General features: G+C 42.8%; 1 protein-coding gene across 1 annotated transcript in view; it reads right to left on the bottom strand.

Moving 5' to 3' along the window:
- Positions 1-443: 443 nt before the first annotated feature.
- Positions 444-20,263, bottom strand: part of LOC135567288 (general transcription and DNA repair factor IIH helicase subunit XPB-like) — a 30,043-nt gene continuing 10,223 nt past the window's right edge. The window contains exon 3 of the mRNA XM_065014709.1: positions 444-910. Within this exon, the coding sequence (XP_064870781.1) occupies positions 770-910 (141 nt within the window). The 3' untranslated portion in view covers positions 444-769. The remainder of the gene's footprint in view (positions 911-20,263) is intronic.

Genomic DNA, 20,263 nt, shown 5'->3' with positions numbered 1-20,263 from the left:
GAGGGTAGAGGGAGGAGGGTAGAGGGAGGGGAGGGGGAGGGTAGAGGGGGAGGGAGAGGGTAGAGGGGGTAGAGGGAGGGTAGAGGGAGGGGAGGGGGTAGAGGGGAGGGGGAGGGTAGAGGGAGGGTAGAGGGAGGGTAGAGGGAGGGTAGAGGGAGGAGGGTAGAGGGAGGGTAGAGGGAGGGTAGAGGGAGGGTAGAGGGAGGGTAGAGGGAGGGTAGAGGGAGGAGGGGGTAGAGGGAGGGTAGAGGGAGGGTAGAGGGAGGGTAGAGGGAGGAGGGTAGAGGGAGGGTAGAGGGAGGAGGGAGGGTAGAGGGAGGGTAGAGGGAGGGTAGAGGGAGGAGGGTAGAGGGAGGGTAGAGGGAGGGTAGAGGGAGGAGGGTAGAGGGAGGGTAGAGGGAGGGTAGAGGGAGATGGATATAAAAAATATACAAACGAATCCGAAAGATTCCTGTTTTTATTTCAAATGCATTTCATGGAAACAATGTCAAGACAAAAAAACAAAAACACACGAATGAAACATGAGAAAGATAAAAGACCACATTTAGTATCCCTCTCTGAAGAACTAAAAACCCCTAGAACTGAGGTGATGGCGGCGATGCAGAACTGGGTTCTCTCTGAAACACACAGGGAACACGTTCGTCCTACCAGGGTCTATAGCGGTTACCTCTCGCCTGATCCGAGTCTAGGAATCCCTTCCATAACACCCCGGCAGCATCCCACAGTAACGCCTTATTCCCTATGTAGTGCAGCAGATTAGAGCAGAGACCTACGGGCCCTTCCTGAAGCGCTTGAAGAGCGGGTGGATGTTGTTACCCAGGTGGGCCCGGCTGCCTCTAGAGCGATACTCCATGTAGACGGAATCATCAGCCCCGGACATGGAGCTCATGGTACCAGGCCTCCGCTGGAACTGGGGAGGGAGAGAGGTTAGAATATAGAACTGGAGAGAGAGAGAGAGGTTAGAATATAGAACTGGAGGGGAGGGAGAGGTTAGAATATAGAACTGGAGGAGAGAGAGGTTAGAATATAGAACTGGAGAGAGAGTTTAGAATATAGAACTGGAGGGGAGAGAGGTTAGAATATAGAACTGGAGAGAGAGTTTAGAATATAGAACTGGAGGAGAGAGAGGTTAGAATATAGAACTGGAGAGAGAGAGAGAGAGAGGTTAGAATATAGAACTGGAGGAGAGAGAGGTTAGAATATAGAACTGGAGAGAGAGAGAGAGAGGTTAGAATATAGAACTGGAGAGAGAGAGAGGTTAGAATATAGAACTGGAGAGAGTTTAGAATATAGAACTGGAGAGAGAGTGAGAGTTTAGAATATATAACTGGAGGGGAGAGAGAGTTTAGAATATAGAACTGGAGAGAGAGAGAGAGGTTAGAATATAGAACTGGAGAGAGAGAGGTTAGAATATAGAACTGGAGAGAGAGAGAGAGAGGTTAGAATATAGAACTGGAGGGGAGAGAGAGAGGTTAGAATATAGAACTGGAGAGAGAGAGGTTAGAATATAGAACTGGAGAGAGAGAGAGAGAGGTTAGAATATAGAACTGGAGGGGAGAGAGAGAGGTTAGAATAAAGAACAGGAGGGGAGAGAGAGAGGTTAGAATATAGAACTGGAGAGAGAGAGAGGTTAGAATAAAGAACAGGAGGGGAGAGAGAGATGTTAGAATATAGAACTGGAGAGAGAGAGTTTAGAATATAGAACTGGAGAGAGAGGTTAGAATATAGAACTGGAGAGAGAGGTTAGAATATAGAACTGGAGAGAGGTTAGAATATAGAACTGGAGAGAGTTTAGAATATAGAACTGGAGAGAGAGTGAGAGTTTAGAATATAGAACTGGAGAGAGAGAGAGAGTTTAGAATATAGAACTGGAGAGAGAGAGGTTAGAATATAGAACTGGAGGGGGTGAGAGAGAGGTTAGAATATAGAACTGGAGGAGAGAGAGAGAGGTTAGAATATAGAACTGGAGAGAGAGTTTAGAATATAGAACTGGAGGGGAGAGAGAGAGAGGTTAGAATATAGAACTGGAGGGGAGAGAGGTTAGAATATAGAATATAGAACTGGAGAGAGAGAGAGAGAGAGGTTAGAATATAGAACTGGAGGAGAGAGAGGTTAGAATATAGAACTGGAGGGGGAGAGAGAGAGGTTAGAATATAGAACTGGAGAGAGAGGTTAGAATATAGAACTGGAGGGGGACAGAGATGTTAGAATATAGAACTGGAGAGAGTTTAGTATATAGAACTGGAGGAGAGAGAGGTTAGAATATAGAACTGGAGGGCGTGAGAGAGTTTAGTATATAGAACTGGAGGAGAGAGAGGTTAGAATATAGAACTGGAGGGGGTGAGAGAGAGGTTAGAATATAGAACTGGAGGAGAGAGAGAGAGGTTAGAATAAAGAACTGGAGGAGAGAGAGAGTTTAGAATATAGAACTGGAGGGGGAGAGAGAGAGGTTAGAATATAGAACTGGAGGGGGTGAGAGAGAGGTTAGAATATAGAACTGGAGGAGAGAGAGGTTAGAATATAGAACTGGAGGAGAGAGAGGTTAGAATATAGAACTGGAGAGAGAGAGAGTTTAGAATAAAGAACTGGAGGAGAGAGAGAGTTTAGAATATAGAACTGGAGGGGGAGAGAGAGAGGTTAGAATATAGAACTGGAGAGAGAGAGAGAGGTTAGAATATAGAACTGGAGGAGAGAGAGAGAGGTTAGAATATAGAACTGGAGGGGGAGAGAGAGGTTAGAATATAGAACTGGAGGGGGAGAGAGAGAGAGGTTAGAATATAGAACTGGAGGGGAGAGAGAGGTGAGAATATAGAACTGGAGGGGGTGAGAGAGAGGTTAGAATATAGAACTGGAGGGGGAGAGAGAGGTTAGAATATAGAACTGGAGGGGGCGAGAGAGTTTAGTATATAGAACTGGAGGAGAGAGAGGTTAGAATATAGAACTGGAGGGGGTGAGAGAGAGGTTAGAATATAGAACTGGAGGGGGAGAGAGAGTTTAGTATATAGAACTGGAGGAGAGAGAGGTTAGAATATAGAACTGGAGGGGGTGAGAGAGAGGTTAGAATATAGAACTGGAGGAGAGAAAGAGAGGTTAGAATATAGAACTGGAGGAGAGAGAGGTTAGAATATAGAACTGGAGAGAGAGGTTAGAATATAGAACTGGAGGAGAGAGAGTTTAGAATATAGAACTGGAGGGGGAGAGAGAGGTTAGAATATAGAACTGGAGAGAGAGAGAGGTTAGAATATAGAACTGGAGGGGAGAGAGAGAGGTTAGAATATAGAACTGGAGGGGAGAGAGAGAGGTTAGAATATAGAACTGGAGAGAGAGAGAGGTTAGAATATAGAACTGGAGGGGAGAGAGAGAGAGAATATAGAACTGAGAGAGAGAGAGAGAGAGAGAGAGAGTTAGAATATAGAACTGGAGGAGAGAGAGAGAGAGGTTAGAATATAGAACTGGAGGGGAGAGAGAGAGGTTAGAATATAGAACTGGAGGAGAGAGAGAGGTTAGAATATAGAACTGGAGGGGAGAGAGAGAGGGGGAGAGAGAGTTAGAATATAGAACTGGAGAGAGAGGTTAGAATATAGAACTGGAGAGAGAGGTTAGAATATAGAACTGGAGAGAGAGGTTAGAATATAGAACTGGAGGGGGAGAGAGAGAGGTTAGAATATAGAACTGGAGAGAGAGGTTAGAATATAGAACTGGAGGAGAGAGAGAGAGGTTAGAATATAGAACTGGAGGGGAGAGAGAGAGGTTAGAATATAGAACTGGAGAGAGAGAGGTTAGAATATAGAACTGGAGGGGGTGAGAGAGAGGTTAGAATATAGAACTGGAGAGAGTTTAGAATATAGAACTGGAGAGAGAGTGAGAGTTTAGAATATAGAACTGGAGGGCGTGAGAGAGTTTAGTATATAGAACTGGAGGAGAGAGAGGTTAGAATATAGAACTGGAGGGGGTGAGAGAGAGGTTAGAATATAGAACTGGAGGAGAGAGAGAGAGGTTAGAATAAAGAACTGGAGGAGAGAGAGAGTTTAGAATATAGAACTGGAGGGGGAGAGAGAGAGGTTAGAATATAGAACTGGAGGGGGTGAGAGAGAGGTTAGAATATAGAACTGGAGGAGAGAGAGGTTAGAATATAGAACTGGAGGAGAGAGAGGTTAGAATATAGAACTGGAGAGAGAGAGAGTTTAGAATAAAGAACTGGAGGAGAGAGAGAGTTTAGAATATAGAACTGGAGGGGGAGAGAGAGAGGTTAGAATATAGAACTGGAGAGAGAGAGAGAGGTTAGAATATAGAACTGGAGGGGGAGAGAGAGGTGAGAATATAGAACTGGAGGGGGTGAGAGAGAGGTTAGAATATAGAACTGGAGGGGGAGAGAGAGGTTAGAATATAGAACTGGAGGGGGCGAGAGAGTTTAGTATATAGAACTGGAGGAGAGAGAGGTTAGAATATAGAACTGGAGGGGGTGAGAGAGAGTTAGAATATAGAACTGGAGGGGGAGAGAGAGTTTAGTATATAGAACTGGAGGGGAGAGAGAGAGAGGTTAGAATATAGAACTGGAGGGGAGAGAGAGGTGAGAATATAGAACTGGAGGGGTGAGAGAGAGGTTAGAATATAGAACTGGAGGGGGAGAGAGAGGTTAGAATATAGAACTGGAGGGGCGAGAGAGTTTAGTATATAGAACTGGAGGAGAGAGAGGTTAGAATATAGAACTGGAGGGGGGTGAGAGAGAGGTTAGAATATAGAACTGGAGGGGGAGAGAGAGTTTAGTATATAGAACTGGAGGAGAGAGAGGTTAGAATATAGAACTGGAGGGGGTGAGAGAGAGGTTAGAATATAGAACTGGAGGAGAGAAAGAGAGGTTAGAATATAGAACTGGAGGAGAGAGAGGTTAGAATATAGAACTGGAGAGAGAGGTTAGAATATAGAACTGGAGGAGAGAGAGTTTAGAATATAGAACTGGAGGGGGAGAGAGAGGTTAGAATATAGAACTGGAGAGAGAGAGAGGTTAGAATATAGAACTGGAGGGGAGAGAGAGAGGTTAGAATATAGAACTGGAGGGGAGAGAGAGAGGTTAGAATATAGAACTGGAGAGAGAGAGAGGTTAGAATATAGAACTGGAGAGAGAGAGAGAGAGAGAGAGAGAGAGAGAGAGAGAGAGAGAGAGAGAGGTTAGAATATAGAACTGGAGGAGAGAGAGAGAGAGGTTAGAATATAGAACTGGAGGGGAGAGAGAGAGGTTAGAATATAGAACTGGAGGAGAGAGAGGTTAGAATATAGAACTGGAGGGGGAGAGAGAGGTTAGAATATAGAACTGGAGAGAGAGGTTAGAATATAGAACTGGAGAGAGAGGTTAGAATATAGAACTGGAGAGAGAGGTTAGAATATAGAACTGGAGGGGGAGAGAGAGAGGTTAGAATATAGAACTGGAGGGGGAGAGAGAGAGGTTAGAATATAGAACTGGAGAGAGAGGTTAGAATATAGAACTGGAGGAGAGAGAGAGAGGTTAGAATATAGAACTGGAGGGGAGAGAGAGAGGTTAGAATATAGAACTGGAGAGAGAGAGGTTAGAATATAGAACTGGAGGGGGTGAGAGAGAGGTTAGAATATAGAACTGGAGAGAGTTTAGAATATAGAACTGGAGAGAGAGTGAGAGTTTAGAATATAGAACTGGAGAGAGAGAGAGAGGTTAGAATATAGAACTGGAGAGAGAGAGAGAGGTTAGAATATAGAACTGGAGAGAGTTTAGAATATAGAACTGGAGAGAGAGTGAGAGTTTAGAATATAGAACTGGAGAGAGAGTGAGAGTTTAGAATATAGAACTGGAGAGAGAGAGAGAGTTTAGAATATAGAACTGGAGAGAGAGAGGTTAGAATATAGAACTGGAGAGAGAGGTTAGAATATAGAACTGGAGGGGGTGAGAGAGAGGTTACAATATAGAACTGGAGGAGAGAGAGAGAGGTTAGAATATAAAACTGGAGAGAGAGTTTAGAATATAGAACTGGAGGGGAGAGAGAGAGAGGTTAGAATATAGAACTGGAGGGGAGAGAGGTTAGAATATAGAATATAGAACTGGAGAGAGAGAGAGAGAGAGGTTAGAATATAGAACTGAAGGGGAGAGAGGTTAGAATATAGAATATAAAACTGGAGAGAGAATTTAGAATATAGAACTGAAGGGGAGAGAGAGAGAGAGAGAGGTTAGAATATAGAACTGAAGGGGAGAGAGGTTAGAATATAGAATATAGAACTGGAGAGAGAGAGAGAGAGAGAGAGGTTAGAATATAGAACTGGAGGGGAGAGAGGTTAGAATATAGAATATAGAACTGGAGAGAGAAAGAGAGAGGTTAGAATATAGAACTGGAGGAGAGAGAGGTTAGAATATAGAACTGGAGGGGGAGAGAGAGAGGTTAGAATATAGAACTGGAGAGAGAGGTTAGAATATAGAACTGGAGGGGGAGAGAGAGGTTAGAATATAGAACTGGAGAGAGTTTAGTATATAGAACTGGAGGAGAGAGAGGTTAGAATATAGAACTGGAGGGGGAGAGAGAGTTTAGTATATAGAACTGGAGGAGAGAGAGGTTAGAATATAGAACTGGAGGGGGTGAGAGAGAGGTTAGAATATAGAACTGGAGGAGAGAGAGAGAGGTTAGAATATAGAACTGGAGAGAGAGTGAGAGTTTAGAATAAAGAACTGGAGGAGAGAGAGAGTTTAGAATATAGAACTGGAGGGGGAGAGAGAGAGGTTAGAATATAGAACTGGAGGGGGTGAGAGAGAGGTTAGAATATAGAACTGGAGGAGAGAGAGGTTAGAATATAGAACTGGAGGAGAGAGAGGTTAGAATATAGAACTGGAGGGGGTGAGAGAGAGGTTAGAATATAGAACTGGAGGAGAGAGAGGTTAGAATATAGAACTGGAGAGAGAGAGTTTAGAATAAAGAACTGGAGGAGAGAGAGAGTTTAGAATATAGAACTGGAGGGGGAGAGAGAGGTTAGAATATAGAACTGGAGGAGAGAGAGAGAGGTTAGAATATAGAACTGGAGAGAGTTTAGAATATAGAACTGGAGAGAGTTTAGAATATAGAACTGGAGAGAGAGTTTAGAATATAGAACTGGAGAGAGAGAGAGAGAGAGGTTAGAATATAGAACTGGAGGAGAGAGAGAGAGGTTAGAATATAGAACTGGAGGGGGAGAGAGAGGTTAGAATATAGAACTGGAGGGGGAGAGAGAGAGGTTAGAATATAGAACTGGAGGGGGAGAGAGAGGTTAGAATATAGAACTGGAGGGGTGAGAGAGAGGTTAGAATATAGAACTGGAGGGGGAGAGAGAGGTTAGAATATAGAACTGGAGGGGCGAGAGAGTTTAGTATATAGAACTGGAGGAGAGAGAGGTTAGAATATAGAACTGGAGGGGGTGAGAGAGAGGTTAGAATATAGAACTGGAGGGGAGAGAGGTTAGAATATAGAATATAGAACTGGAGAGAGAGAGAGAGAGAGGTTAGAATATAGAACTGGAGGAGAGAGAGGTTAGAATATAGAACTGGAGGGGGAGAGAGAGAGGTTAGAATATAGAACTGGAGAGAGAGGTTAGAATATAGAACTGGAGGGGGAGAGAGAGGTTAGAATATAGAACTGGAGAGAGTTTAGTATATAGAACTGGAGGAGAGAGAGGTTAGAATATAGAACTGGAGGGGGAGAGAGAGTTTAGTATATAGAACTGGAGGAGAGAGAGGTTAGAATATAGAACTGGAGGGGGTGAGAGAGAGGTTAGAATATAGAACTGGAGGAGAGAGAGAGAGGTTAGAATATAGAACTGGAGAGAGAGTGAGAGAGAGAGAGGTTAGAATATAGAACTGGAGGGGAGAGAGGTTAGAATATAGAATATAGAACTGGAGAGAGAGAGAGAGAGGTTAGAATATAGAACTGGAGGAGAGAGAGGTTAGAATATAGAACTGGAGGGGAGAGAGAGAGGTTAGAATATAGAACTGGAGAGAGAGGTTAGAATATAGAACTGGAGGGGGAGAGAGAGGTTAGAATATAGAACTGGAGAGAGTTTAGTATATAGAACTGGAGGAGAGAGAGGTTAGAATATAGAACTGGAGGGGAGAGAGAGTTTAGTATATAGAACTGGAGGAGAGAGAGGTTAGAATATAGAACTGGAGGGGGTGAGAGAGAGGTTAGAATATAGAACTGGAGGAGAGAGAGAGAGGTTAGAATATAGAACTGGAGAGAGAGTGAGAGTTTAGAATAAAGAACTGGAGGAGAGAGAGAGTTTAGAATATAGAACTGGAGGGGGAGAGAGAGTTTAGTATATAGAACTGGAGGAGAGAGAGGTTAGAATATAGAACTGGAGGGGGTGAGAGAGAGGTTAGAATATAGAACTGGAGGGGAGAGAGAGAGGTTAGAATATAGAACTGGAGAGAGAGTGAGAGAGAGAGAGGTTAGAATATAGAACTGGAGGGGAGAGAGGTTAGAATATAGAATATAGAACTGGAGAGAGAGAGAGAGAGAGTTAGAATATAGAACTGGAGGAGAGAGAGGTTAGAATATAGAACTGGAGGGGGAGAGAGAGGTTAGAATATAGAACTGGAGAGAGAGGTTAGAATATAGAACTGGAGGGGGAGAGAGAGGTTAGAATATAGAACTGGAGAGAGTTTAGTATATAGAACTGGAGGAGAGAGAGGTTAGAATATAGAACTGGAGGGGGAGAGAGAGTTTAGTATATAGAACTGGAGGAGAGAGAGGTTAGAATATAGAACTGGAGGGGGTGAGAGAGAGGTTAGAATATAGAACTGGAGGAGAGAGAGAGAGGTTAGAATATAGAACTGGAGAGAGAGTGAGAGTTTAGAATAAAGAACTGGAGGAGAGAGAGAGTTTAGAATATAGAACTGGAGGGGGAGAGAGAGAGGTTAGAATATAGAACTGGAGGGGGTGAGAGAGAGGTTAGAATATAGAACTGGAGGAGAGAGAGGTTAGAATATAGAACTGGAGGAGAGAGAGGTTAGAATATAGAACTGGAGGGGGTGAGAGAGAGGTTAGAATATAGAACTGGAGGAGAGAGAGGTTAGAATATAGAACTGGAGAGAGAGAGAGTTTAGAATAAAGAACTGGAGGAGAGAGAGAGTTTAGAATATAGAACTGGAGGGGGAGAGAGAGAGGTTAGAATATAGAACTGGAGAGAGTTTAGAATATAGAACTGGAGAGAGAGTTTAGAATATAGAACTGGAGAGAGAGAGAGAGGTTAGAATATAGAACTGGAGGAGAGAGAGAGAGGTTAGAATATAGAACTGGAGGGGGAGAGAGAGGTTAGAATATAGAACTGGAGGGGGAGAGAGAGAGGTTAGAATATAGAACTGGAGGGGGAGAGAGAGGTTAGAATATAGAACTGGAGGGGTGAGAGAGAGGTTAGAATATAGAACTGGAGGGGAGAGAGAGGTTAGAATATAGAACTGGAGGGGGAGAGAGAGTTTAGTATATAGAACTGGAGGAGAGAGAGGTTAGAATATAGAACTGGAGGGGGTGAGAGAGAGGTTAGAATATAGAACTGGAGGGGGAGAGAGAGTTTAGTATATAGAACTGGAGGAGAGAGAGGTTAGAATATAGAACTGGAGGGGGTGAGAGAGAGGTTAGAATATAGAACTGGAGGAGAGAAAGAGAGGTTAGAATATAGAACTGGAGGAGAGAGAGGTTAGAATATAGAACTGGAGAGAGAGAGAGAGAGAGAGAGAGAGTTTAGAATATAGAACTGGAGGAGAGAGAGTTTAGAATATAGAACTGGAGGAGAGAGAGAGTTTAGAATATAGAACTGGAGGGGGAGAGAGAGGTTAGAATATAGAACTGGAGGGGAGAGAGAGAGGTTAGAATATAGAACTGGAGGGGAGAGAGAGAGGTTAGAATATATGAACTGGAGAGAGAGAGAGGTTAGAATATAGAACTGGAGAGAGAGAGAGGTTAGAATATAGAACTGGAGAGAGAGAGAGAGAGAGAGAGAGGTTAGAATATAGAACTGGAGGAGAGAGAGAGAGAGGTTAGAATATAGAACTGGAGGGGAGAGAGAGAGGTTAGAATATAGAACTGGAGAGAGAGAGGTTAGAATATAGAACTGGAGGGGGTGAGAGAGAGGTTAGAATATAGAACTGGAGAGAGTTTAGTATATAGAACTGGAGGAGAGAGAGGTTAGAATATAGAACTGGAGGGGGAGAGAGAGTTTAGTATATAGAACTGGAGGAGAGAGAGGTTAGAATATAGAACTGGAGGGGTGAGAGAGAGGTTAGAATATAGAACTGGAGGAGAGAGAGAGGTTAGAATATAGAACTGGAGAGAGAGTGAGAGTTTAGAATAAAGAACTGGAGGAGAGAGAGTTTAGAATATAGAACTGGAGGGGGAGAGAGAGAGGTTAGAATATAGAACTGGAGGGGGTGAGAGAGAGGTTAGAATATAGAACTGGAGGAGAGAGAGGTTAGAATATAGAACTGGAGGAGAGAGAGGTTAGAATATAGAACTGGAGGGGGTGAGAGAGAGGTTAGAATATAGAACTGGAGGAGAGAGAGGTTAGAATATAGAACTGGAGAGAGAGAGAGTTTAGAATAAAGAACTGGAGGAGAGAGAGAGTTTAGAATATAGAACTGGAGGGGGAGAGAGAGAGGTTAGAATATAGAACTGGAGAGAGTTTAGAATATAGAACTGGAGAGAGAGTTTAGAATATAGAACTGGAGAGAGAGAGAGAGTTAGAATATAGAACTGGAGGAGAGAGAGAGAGGTTAGAATATAGAACTGGAGGGGAGAGAGAGGTTAGAATATAGAACTGGAGGGGAGAGAGAGAGGTTAGAATATAGAACTGGAGGGGGAGAGAGAGGTTAGAATATAGAACTGGAGGGGTGAGAGAGAGGTTAGAATATAGAACTGGAGGGGAGAGAGAGGTTAGAATATAGAACTGGAGGGGGAGAGAGAGTTTAGTATATAGAACTGGAGGAGAGAGAGGTTAGAATATAGAACTGGAGGGGTGAGAGAGAGGTTAGAATATAGAACTGGAGGGGGAGAGAGAGTTTAGTATATAGAACTGGAGGAGAGAGAGGTTAGAATATAGAACTGGAGGGGGTGAGAGAGAGTTAGAATATAGAACTGGAGGAGAGAAAGAGAGGTTAGAATATAGAACTGGAGGAGAGAGAGGTTAGAATATAGAACTGGAGAGAGAGAGAGAGAGAGAGTTTAGAATATAGAACTGGAGGAGAGAGAGTTTAGAATATAGAACTGGAGGAGAGAGAGAGTTTAGAATATAGAACTGGAGGGGGAAGAGAGAGAGGTTAGAATATAGAACTGGAGGGAGAGAGAGAGGTTAGAATATAGAACTGGAGGGGAGAGAGAGAGGTTAGAATATATGAACTGGAGAGAGAGAGAGGTTAGAATATAGAACTGGAGAGAGAGAGAGGTTAGAATATAGAACTGGAGAGAGAGAGAGAGAGAGAGAGAGAGGTTAGAATATAGAACTGGAGGAGAGAGAGAGAGAGGTTAGAATATAGAACTGGAGGGGAGAGAGAGAGGTTAGAATATAGAACTGGAGAGAGAGAGGTTAGAATATAGAACTGGAGGGGGTGAGAGAGAGGTTAGAATATAGAACTGGAGAGAGTTTAGAATATAGAACTGGAGAGAGAGTGAGAGTTTAGAATATAGAACTGGAGAGAGAGAGAGAGGTTAGAATATAGAACTGGAGAGAGAGAGAGAGGTTAGAATATAGAACTGGAGAGAGTTTAGAATATAGAACTGGAGAGAGTTTAGAATATAGAACTGGAGAGAGAGTGAGAGTTTAGAATATAGAACTGGAGAGAGAGAGAGAGTTTAGAATATAGAACTGGAGAGAGAGAGGTTAGAATATAGAACTGGAGAGAGAGGTTAGAATATAGAACTGGAGGGGGTGAGAGAGAGGTTACAATATAGAACTGGAGGAGAGAGAGAGAGGTTAGAATATAAAACTGGAGAGAGAGTTTAGAATATAGAACTGGAGGGGAGAGAGAGAGAGGTTAGAATATAGAACTGGAGGGGAGAGAGGTTAGAATATAGAATATAGAACTGGAGAGAGAGAGAGAGAGAGGTTAGAATATAGAACTGAAGGGGAGAGAGGTTAGAATATAGAATATAAAACTGGAGAGAGAATTTAGAATATAGAACTGAAGGGGAGAGAGAGAGAGAGAGGTTAGAATATAGAACTGAAGGGGAGAGAGGTTAGAATATAGAATATAGAACTGGAGAGAGAGAGAGAGAGAGAGGTTAGAATATAGAACTGGAGGGGAGAGAGGTTAGAATATAGAATATAGAACTGGAGAGAGAAAGAGAGAGGTTAGAATATAGAACTGGAGGAGAGAGAGGTTAGAATATAGAACTGGAGGGGGAGAGAGAGGTTAGAATATAGAACTGGAGGGGGAGAGAGAGGTTAGAATATAGAACTGGAGAGAGTTTAGTATATAGAACTGGAGGAGAGAGAGGTTAGAATATAGAACTGGAGGGGGAGAGAGAGTTTAGTATATAGAACTGGAGGAGAGAGAGGTTAGAATATAGAACTGGAGGGGTGAGAGAGAGGTTAGAATATAGAACTGGAGGAGAGAGAGAGAGTTAGAATATAGAACTGGAGAGAGAGTGAGAGTTTAGAATAAAGAACTGGAGGAGAGAGAGAGTTTAGAATATAGAACTGGAGGGGAGAGAGAGAGGTTAGAATATAGAACTGGAGGGGAGAGAGAGAGGTTAGAATATAGAACTGGAGGAGAGAGAGGTTAGAATATAGAACTGGAGGAGAGAGAGGTTAGAATATAGAACTGGAGGGGGTGAGAGAGAGGTTAGAATATAGAACTGGAGGAGAGAGAGGTTAGAATATAGAACTGGAGAGAGAGAGAGTTTAGAATAAAGAACTGGAGGAGAGAGAGAGTTTAGAATATAGAACTGGAGGGGGAGAGAGAGGTTAGAATATAGAACTGGAGGAGAGAGAGAGAGGTTAGAATATAGAACTGGAGAGAGTTTAGAATATAGAACTGGAGAGAGTTTAGAATATAGAACTGGAGAGAGAGTTTAGAATATAGAACTGGAGAGAGAGAGAGAGAGGTTAGAATATAGAACTGGAGGAGAGAGAGAGAGGTTAGAATATAGAACTGGAGGGGGAGAGAGAGGTTAGAATATAGAACTGGAGGGGGAGAGAGAGAGGTTAGAATATAGAACTGGAGGGGGAGAGAGAGGTTAGAATATAGAACTGGAGGGGGTGAGAGAGAGGTTAGAATATAGAACTGGAGGGGGAGAGAGAGGTTAGAATATAGAACTGGAGGGGGCGAGAGAGTTTAGTATATAGAACTGGAGGAGAGAGAGGTTAGAATATAGAACTGGAGGGGGTGAGAGAGAGGTTACAATATAGAACTGGAGGGGAGAGAGGTTAGAATATAGAATATAGAACTGGAGAGAGAGAGAGAGAGGTTAGAATATAGAACTGGAGGAGAGAGAGGTTAGAATATAGAACTGGAGGGGGAGAGAGAGAGGTTAGAATATAGAACTGGAGAGAGAGGTTAGAATATAGAACTGGAGGGGGAGAGAGAGGTTAGAATATAGAACTGGAGAGAGTTTAGTATATAGAACTGGAGGAGAGAGAGGTTAGAATATAGAACTGGAGGGGGAGAGAGAGTTTAGTATATAGAACTGGAGGAGAGAGAGGTTAGAATATAGAACTGGAGGGGGTGAGAGAGAGGTTAGAATATAGAACTGGAGGAGAGAGAGAGGTTAGAATATAGAACTGGAGAGAGAGTGAGAGAGAGAGAGGTTAGAATATAGAACTGGAGGGGAGAGAGGTTAGAATATAGAATATAGAACTGGAGAGAGAGAGAGAGAGAGGTTAGAATATAGAACTGGAGGAGAGAGAGGTTAGAATATAGAACTGGAGGGGGAGAGAGAGAGGTTAGAATATAGAACTGGAGAGAGAGGTTAGAATATAGAACTGGAGGGGGAGAGAGAGGTTAGAATATAGAACTGGAGAGAGTTTAGTATATAGAACTGGAGGGGAGAGAGGTTAGAATATAGAATATAGAACTGGAGAGAGAGAGAGAGAGAGGTTAGAATATAGAACTGGAGGAGAGAGAGGTTAGAATATAGAACTGGAGGGGGAGAGAGAGAGGTTAGAATATAGAACTGGAGAGAGAGGTTAGAATATAGAACTGGAGGGGGAGAGAGAGGTTAGAATATAGAACTGGAGAGAGTTTAGTATATAGAACTGGAGGAGAGAGAGGTTAGAATATAGAACTGGAGGGGGAGAGAGAGTTTAGTATATAGAACTGGAGGAGAGAGAGGTTAGAATATAGAACTGGAGGGGGTGAGAGAGAGGTTAGAATATAGAACTGGAGAGAGAGTGAGAGTTTAGAATAAAGAACTGGAGGAGAGAGAGAGTTTAGAATATAGAACTGGAGGGGGAGAGAGAGAGGTTAGAATATAGAACTGGAGGGGGTGAGAGAGAGGTTAGAATATAGAACTGGAGGAGAGAGAGGTTAGAATATAGAACTGGAGGAGAGAGAGGTTAGAATATAGAACTGGAGGGGGTGAGAGAGAGGTTAGAATATAGAACTGGAGGAGAGAGAGGTTAGAATATAGAACTGGAGAGAGAGAGAGTTTAGAATAAAGAACTGGAGGAGAGAGAGAGTTTAGAATATAGAACTGGAGGGGGAGAGAGAGAGGTTAGAATATAGAACTGGAGAGAGTTTAGAATATAGAACTGGAGAGAGAGTTTAGAATATAGAACTGGAGAGAGAGAGAGAGGTTAGAATATAGAACTGGAGGAGAGAGAGAGAGGTTAGAATATAGAACTGGAGGGGAGAGAGGTTAGAATATAGAATATAGAACTGGAGAGAGAGAGAGAGAGAGGTTAGAATATAGAACTGGAGGAGAGAGAGGTTAGAATATAGAACTGGAGGGGGAGAGAGAGAGGTTAGAATATAGAACTGGAGAGAGAGGTTAGAATATAGAACTGGAGGGGGAGAGAGAGGTTAGAATATAGAACTGGAGAGAGTTTAGTATATAGAACTGGAGGGGAGAGAGGTTAGAATATAGAATATAGAACTGGAGAGAGAGAGAGAGAGAGGTTAGAATATAGAACTGGAGGAGAGAGAGGTTAGAATATAGAACTGGAGGGGGAGAGAGAGAGGTTAGAATATAGAACTGGAGAGAGAGGTTAGAATATAGAACTGGAGGGGGTGAGAGAGAGGTTAGAATATAGAACTGGAGAGAGTTTAGTATATAGAACTGGAGGAGAGAGAGGTTAGAATATAGAACTGGAGGGGGAGAGAGAGTTTAGTATATAGAACTGGAGGAGAGAGAGGTTAGAATATAGAACTGGAGGGGGTGAGAGAGAGGTTAGAATATAGAACTGGAGGAGAGAGAGAGAGGTTAGAATATAGAACTGGAGAGAGAGTGAGAGTTTAGAATAAAGAACTGGAGGAGAGAGAGAGTTTAGAATATAGAACTGGAGGGGGAGAGAGAGAGGTTAGAATATAGAACTGGAGGGGGAGAGAGAGGTTAGAATATAGAACTGGAGGAGAGAGAGGTTAGAATATAGAACTGGAGGAGAGAGAGGTTAGAATATAGAACTGGAGGGGGTGAGAGAGAGGTTAGAATATAGAACTGGAGGAGAGAGAGGTTAGAATATAGAACTGGAGAGAGAGAGAGTTTAGAATAAAGAACTGGAGGAGAGAGAGAGTTTAGAATATAGAACTGGAGGGGGAGAGAGAGAGGTTAGAATATAGAACTGGAGAGAGTTTAGAATATAGAACTGGAGAGAGAGTTTAGAATATAGAACTGGAGAGAGAGAGAGAGGTTAGAATATAGAACTGGAGGAGAGAGAGAGAGGTTAGAATATAGAACTGGAGGGGGAGAGAGAGGTTAGAATATAGAACTGGAGGGGGAGAGAGAGAGGTTAGAATATAGAACTGGAGGGGGAGAGAGAGGTTAGAATATAGAACTGGAGGGGTGAGAGAGAGGTTAGAATATAGAACTGGAGGGGGAGAGAGAGGTTAGAATATAGAACTGGAGGGGGCGAGAGAGTTTAGTATATAGAACTGGAGGAGAGAGAGGTTAGAATATAGAACTGGAGGGGGGTGAGAGAGAGGGTTAGAATATAGAACTGGAGGGGGAGAGAGAGTTTAGTATATAGAACTGGAGGAGAGAGAGGTTAGAATATAGAACTGGAGGGGGTGAGAGAGAGGTTAGAATATAGAACTGGAGGAGAGAAAGAGAGGTTAGAATATAGAACTGGAGGAGAGAGAGGTTAGAATATAGAACTGGAGAGAGAGAGAGAGAGAGTTTAGAATATAGAACTGGAGGAGAGAGAGTTTAGAATATAGAACTGGAGGAGAGAGAGAGTTTAGAATATAGAACTGGAGGGGGAGAGAGAGGTTAGAATATAGAACTGGAGGGGAGAGAGAGAGGTTAGAATATAGAACTGGAGGGGAGAGAGAGAGGTTAGAATATATGAACTGGAGAGAGAGAGAGGTTAGAATATAGAACTGGAGAGAGAGAGAGGTTAGAATATAGAACTGGAGAGAGAGAGAGAGAGAGAGAGAGAGAGAGAGAGAGGTTAGAATATAGAACTGGAGGAGAGAGAGAGAGAGGTTAGAATATAGAACTGGAGGGGAGAGAGAGAGGTTAGAATATAGAACTGGAGGAGAGAGAGGTTAGAATATAGAACTGGAGGGGGAGAGAGAGGTTAGAATATAGAACTGGAGGGGGAGAGAGAGGTTAGAATATAGAACTGGAGAGAGAGGTTAGAATATAGAACTGGAGGGGGAGAGAGAGAGGTTAGAATATAGAACTGGAGAGAGAGGTTAGAATATAGAACTGGAGGAGAGAGAGAGAGGTTAGAATATAGAACTGGAGAGAGAGGTTAGAATATAGAACTGGAGGGGGAGAGAGAGTTTAGTATATAGAACTGGAGGAGAGAGAGGTTAGAATATAGAACTGGAGGGGAGAGAGAGAGGTTAGAATATAGAACTGGAGAGAGAGAGAGGTTAGAATATAGAACTGGAGAGAGAGAGAGAGAGAGAGAGGTTAGAATATAGAACTGGAGGAGAGAGAGAGAGGTTAGAATATAGAACTGGAGAGAGAGAGAGGTTAGAATATAGAACTGGAGGAGAGAGAGTTTAGAATATAGAACTGGAGAGAGAGGTTAGAATATAGAACTGGAGAGGGAGAGGTTAGAATATAGAACTGGAGAGGGAGAGGTTAGAATATAGAACTGGAGAGAGAGAGGTTAGAATATAGAACTGGAGAGAGAGGTTAGAATATAGAACTGGAGAGGGAGAGGTTAGAATATAGAACTGGAGAGAGAGACGTTAGAATATAGAACTGGAGGAGAGAGAGAGGTTAGAATATAGAACTGGAGGGGAGAGAGAGAGGTTAGAATATAGAACTGGAGGGGAGAGAGAGAGGTTAGAATATAGAACTGGAGAGAGAGGTTAGAATATAGAACTGGAGAGAGAGAGAGAGGTTAGAATATAGAACTGGAGAGAGAGAGAGAGAGAGAGAGAGAGAGAGAGAGAGAGAGAGAGAGAGAGAGAGAGAGAGAGAGAGGTTAGAATATAGAACTGGAGGAGAGAGAGAGAGAGGTTAGAATATAGAACTGGAGGGGAGAGAGAGAGGTTAGAATATAGAACTGGAGGAGAGAGAGGTTAGAATATAGAACTGGAGGGGGAGAGAGAGGTTAGAATATAGAACTGGAGGGGGAGAGAGAGGTTAGAATATAGAACTGGAGAGAGAGGTTAGAATATAGAACTGGAGGGGGAGAGAGATAGGTTAGAATATAGAACTGGATAGAGAGGTTAGAATATAGAACTGGAGGAGAGAGAGAGAGGTTAGAATATAGAACTGGAGAGAGAGGTTAGAATATAGAACTGGAGGGGGAGAGAGAGTTTAGTATATAGAACTGGAGGAGAGAGAGGTTAGAATATAGAACTGGAGAGAGAGAGAGGTTAGAATATAGAACTGGAGAGAGAGAGAGAGAGAGAGAGAGGTTAGAATATAGAACTGGAGGAGAGAGAGAGAGGTTAGAATATAGAACTGGAGAGAGAGAGAGGTTAGAATATAGAACTGGAGGGGAGAGAGAGAGGTTAGAATATAGAACTGAGAGAGAGAGAGAGAGAGAGAGAGAGAGAGAGAGAGAGAGAGAGAGGAGAGAGGTTAGAATATAGAACTGGAGGAGAGAGAGAGAGAGGTTAGAATATAGAACTGGAGGGGAGAGAGAGAGGTTAGAATATAGAACTGGAGGAGAGAGAGGTTAGAATATAGAACTGGAGGGGGAGAGAGAGGTTAGAATATAGAACTGGAGGGGGAGAGAGAGGTTAGAATATAGAACTGGAGAGAGAGGTTAGAATATAGAACTGGAGGGGGAGAGAGAGAGGTTAGAATATAGAACTGGAGAGAGAGGTTAGAATATAGAACTGGAGGAGAGAGAGAGAGTTAGAATATAGAACTGGAGAGAGAGGTTAGAATATAGAACTGGAGGGGGAGAGAGAGTTTAGTATATAGAACTGGAGGAGAGAGAGGTTAGAATATAGAACTGGAGGGGAGAGAGAGAGGTTAGAATATAGAACTGGAGAGAGAGAGAGGTTAGAATATAGAACTGGAGAGAGAGAGAGAGAGAGAGAGAGAGAGAGGTTAGAATATAGAACTGGAGGAGAGAGAGAGAGGTTAGAATATAGAACTGGAGAGAGAGAGAGGTTAGAATATAGAACTGGAGGAGAGAGAGTTTAGAATATAGAACTGGAGAGAGAGGTTAGAATATAGAACTGGAGAGGGAGAGGTTAGAATATAGAACTGGAGAGGAGAGGTTAGAATATAGAACTGGAGAGAGAGAGGTTAGAATATAGAACTGGAGAGAGAGGTTAGAATATAGAACTGAGAGGAGAGGTTAGAATATAGAACTGGAGAGAGAGACGTTAGAATATAGAACTGGAGGAGAGAGAGAGGTTAGAATATAGAACTGGAGGGGAGAGAGAGAGGTTAGAATATAGAACTGGAGGAGAGAGAGAGTTAGAATATAGAACTGGAGAGAGAGGTTAGAATATAGAACTGAGAGAGAGAGAGAGGTTAGAATATAGAACTGGAGGAGAGAGAGAGAGAGAGAGAGAGAGAGAGAGAGAGAGAGAGAGAGAGAGAGAGGTTAGAATATAGAACTGGAGGAGAGAGAGAGAGAGGTTAGAATATAGAACTGGAGAGGAGAGAGAGAGGTTAGAATATAGAACTGGAGGAGAGAGAGGTTAGAATATAGAACTGGAGGGGGAGAGAGAGGTTAGAATATAGAACTGGAGGGGGAGAGAGTATATAGAACTGGAGGAGAGAGAGGTTAGAATATAGAACTGGAGGGAGAGAGAGAGGTTAGAATATAGAACTGGAGGAGAGAAAGAGAGGTTAGAATATAGAACTGGAGGAGAGAGAGAATATAGAACTGAGAGAGAGAGAGAGAGAGTTAGAATATAGAACTGGAGGAGAGAGAGTTTAGAGAACTGGAGGAGAGAGAGTTAGAATATAGAACTGGAGGAGAGAGAGAGAGTTAGAATATAGAACTGGAGGGGAGAGAGAGAGGTTAGAATATAGAACTGGAGGAGAGAGGTTAGAATATATGAACTGGAGAGAGAGAGAGGTTAGAATATAGAACTGGAGGGAGAGAGAGGTTTAGAATATAGAACTGGAGAGAGAGAGAGAGAGAGAGAGGTTAGAATATAGAACTGGAGGAGAGAGAGAGAGAGGTTAGAATATAGAACTGGAGGGGAGAGAGAGAGGTTAGAATATAGAACTGGAGGAGAGAGAGGTTAGAATATAGAACTGGAGGGGAGAGAGAGTTAGAATATAGAACTGGAGGGGGAGAGAGGTTAGAATATAGAACTGGAGAGAGAGGTTAGAATATAGAACTGGAGGGGAGAGAGAGAGGTTAGAATATAGAACTGGAGAGAGAGGTTAGAATATAGAACTGGAGGAGAGAGAGAGAGGTTAGAATATAGAACTGGAGAGAGGTTAGAATATAGAACTGGAGGGGGAGAGAGAGTTTAGTATATAGAACTGGAGAGAGAGGTTAGAATATAGAACTGGAGGAGAGAGAGAGGTTAGAATATAGAACTGGAGAGAGAGAGAGGTTAGTTAGAATATAGAACTGGAGAGAGAGAGAGAATAGAACTGGAGAGAGAGAGAGGTTAGAATATAGAACTGGAGGAGAGAGAGAGAGGTTAGAATATAGAACTGGAGAGAGAGAGGTTAGAATATAG

Source organism: Oncorhynchus nerka, unplaced genomic scaffold, assembly GCF_034236695.1.
Source record: "Oncorhynchus nerka isolate Pitt River unplaced genomic scaffold, Oner_Uvic_2.0 unplaced_scaffold_2212, whole genome shotgun sequence".
Taxonomy (NCBI): Eukaryota; Metazoa; Chordata; class Actinopteri; order Salmoniformes; family Salmonidae; genus Oncorhynchus; species Oncorhynchus nerka.
Note: the sequence above shows the minus strand (reverse complement) of the source record. Positions and strands in the feature narration are given on the sequence as shown.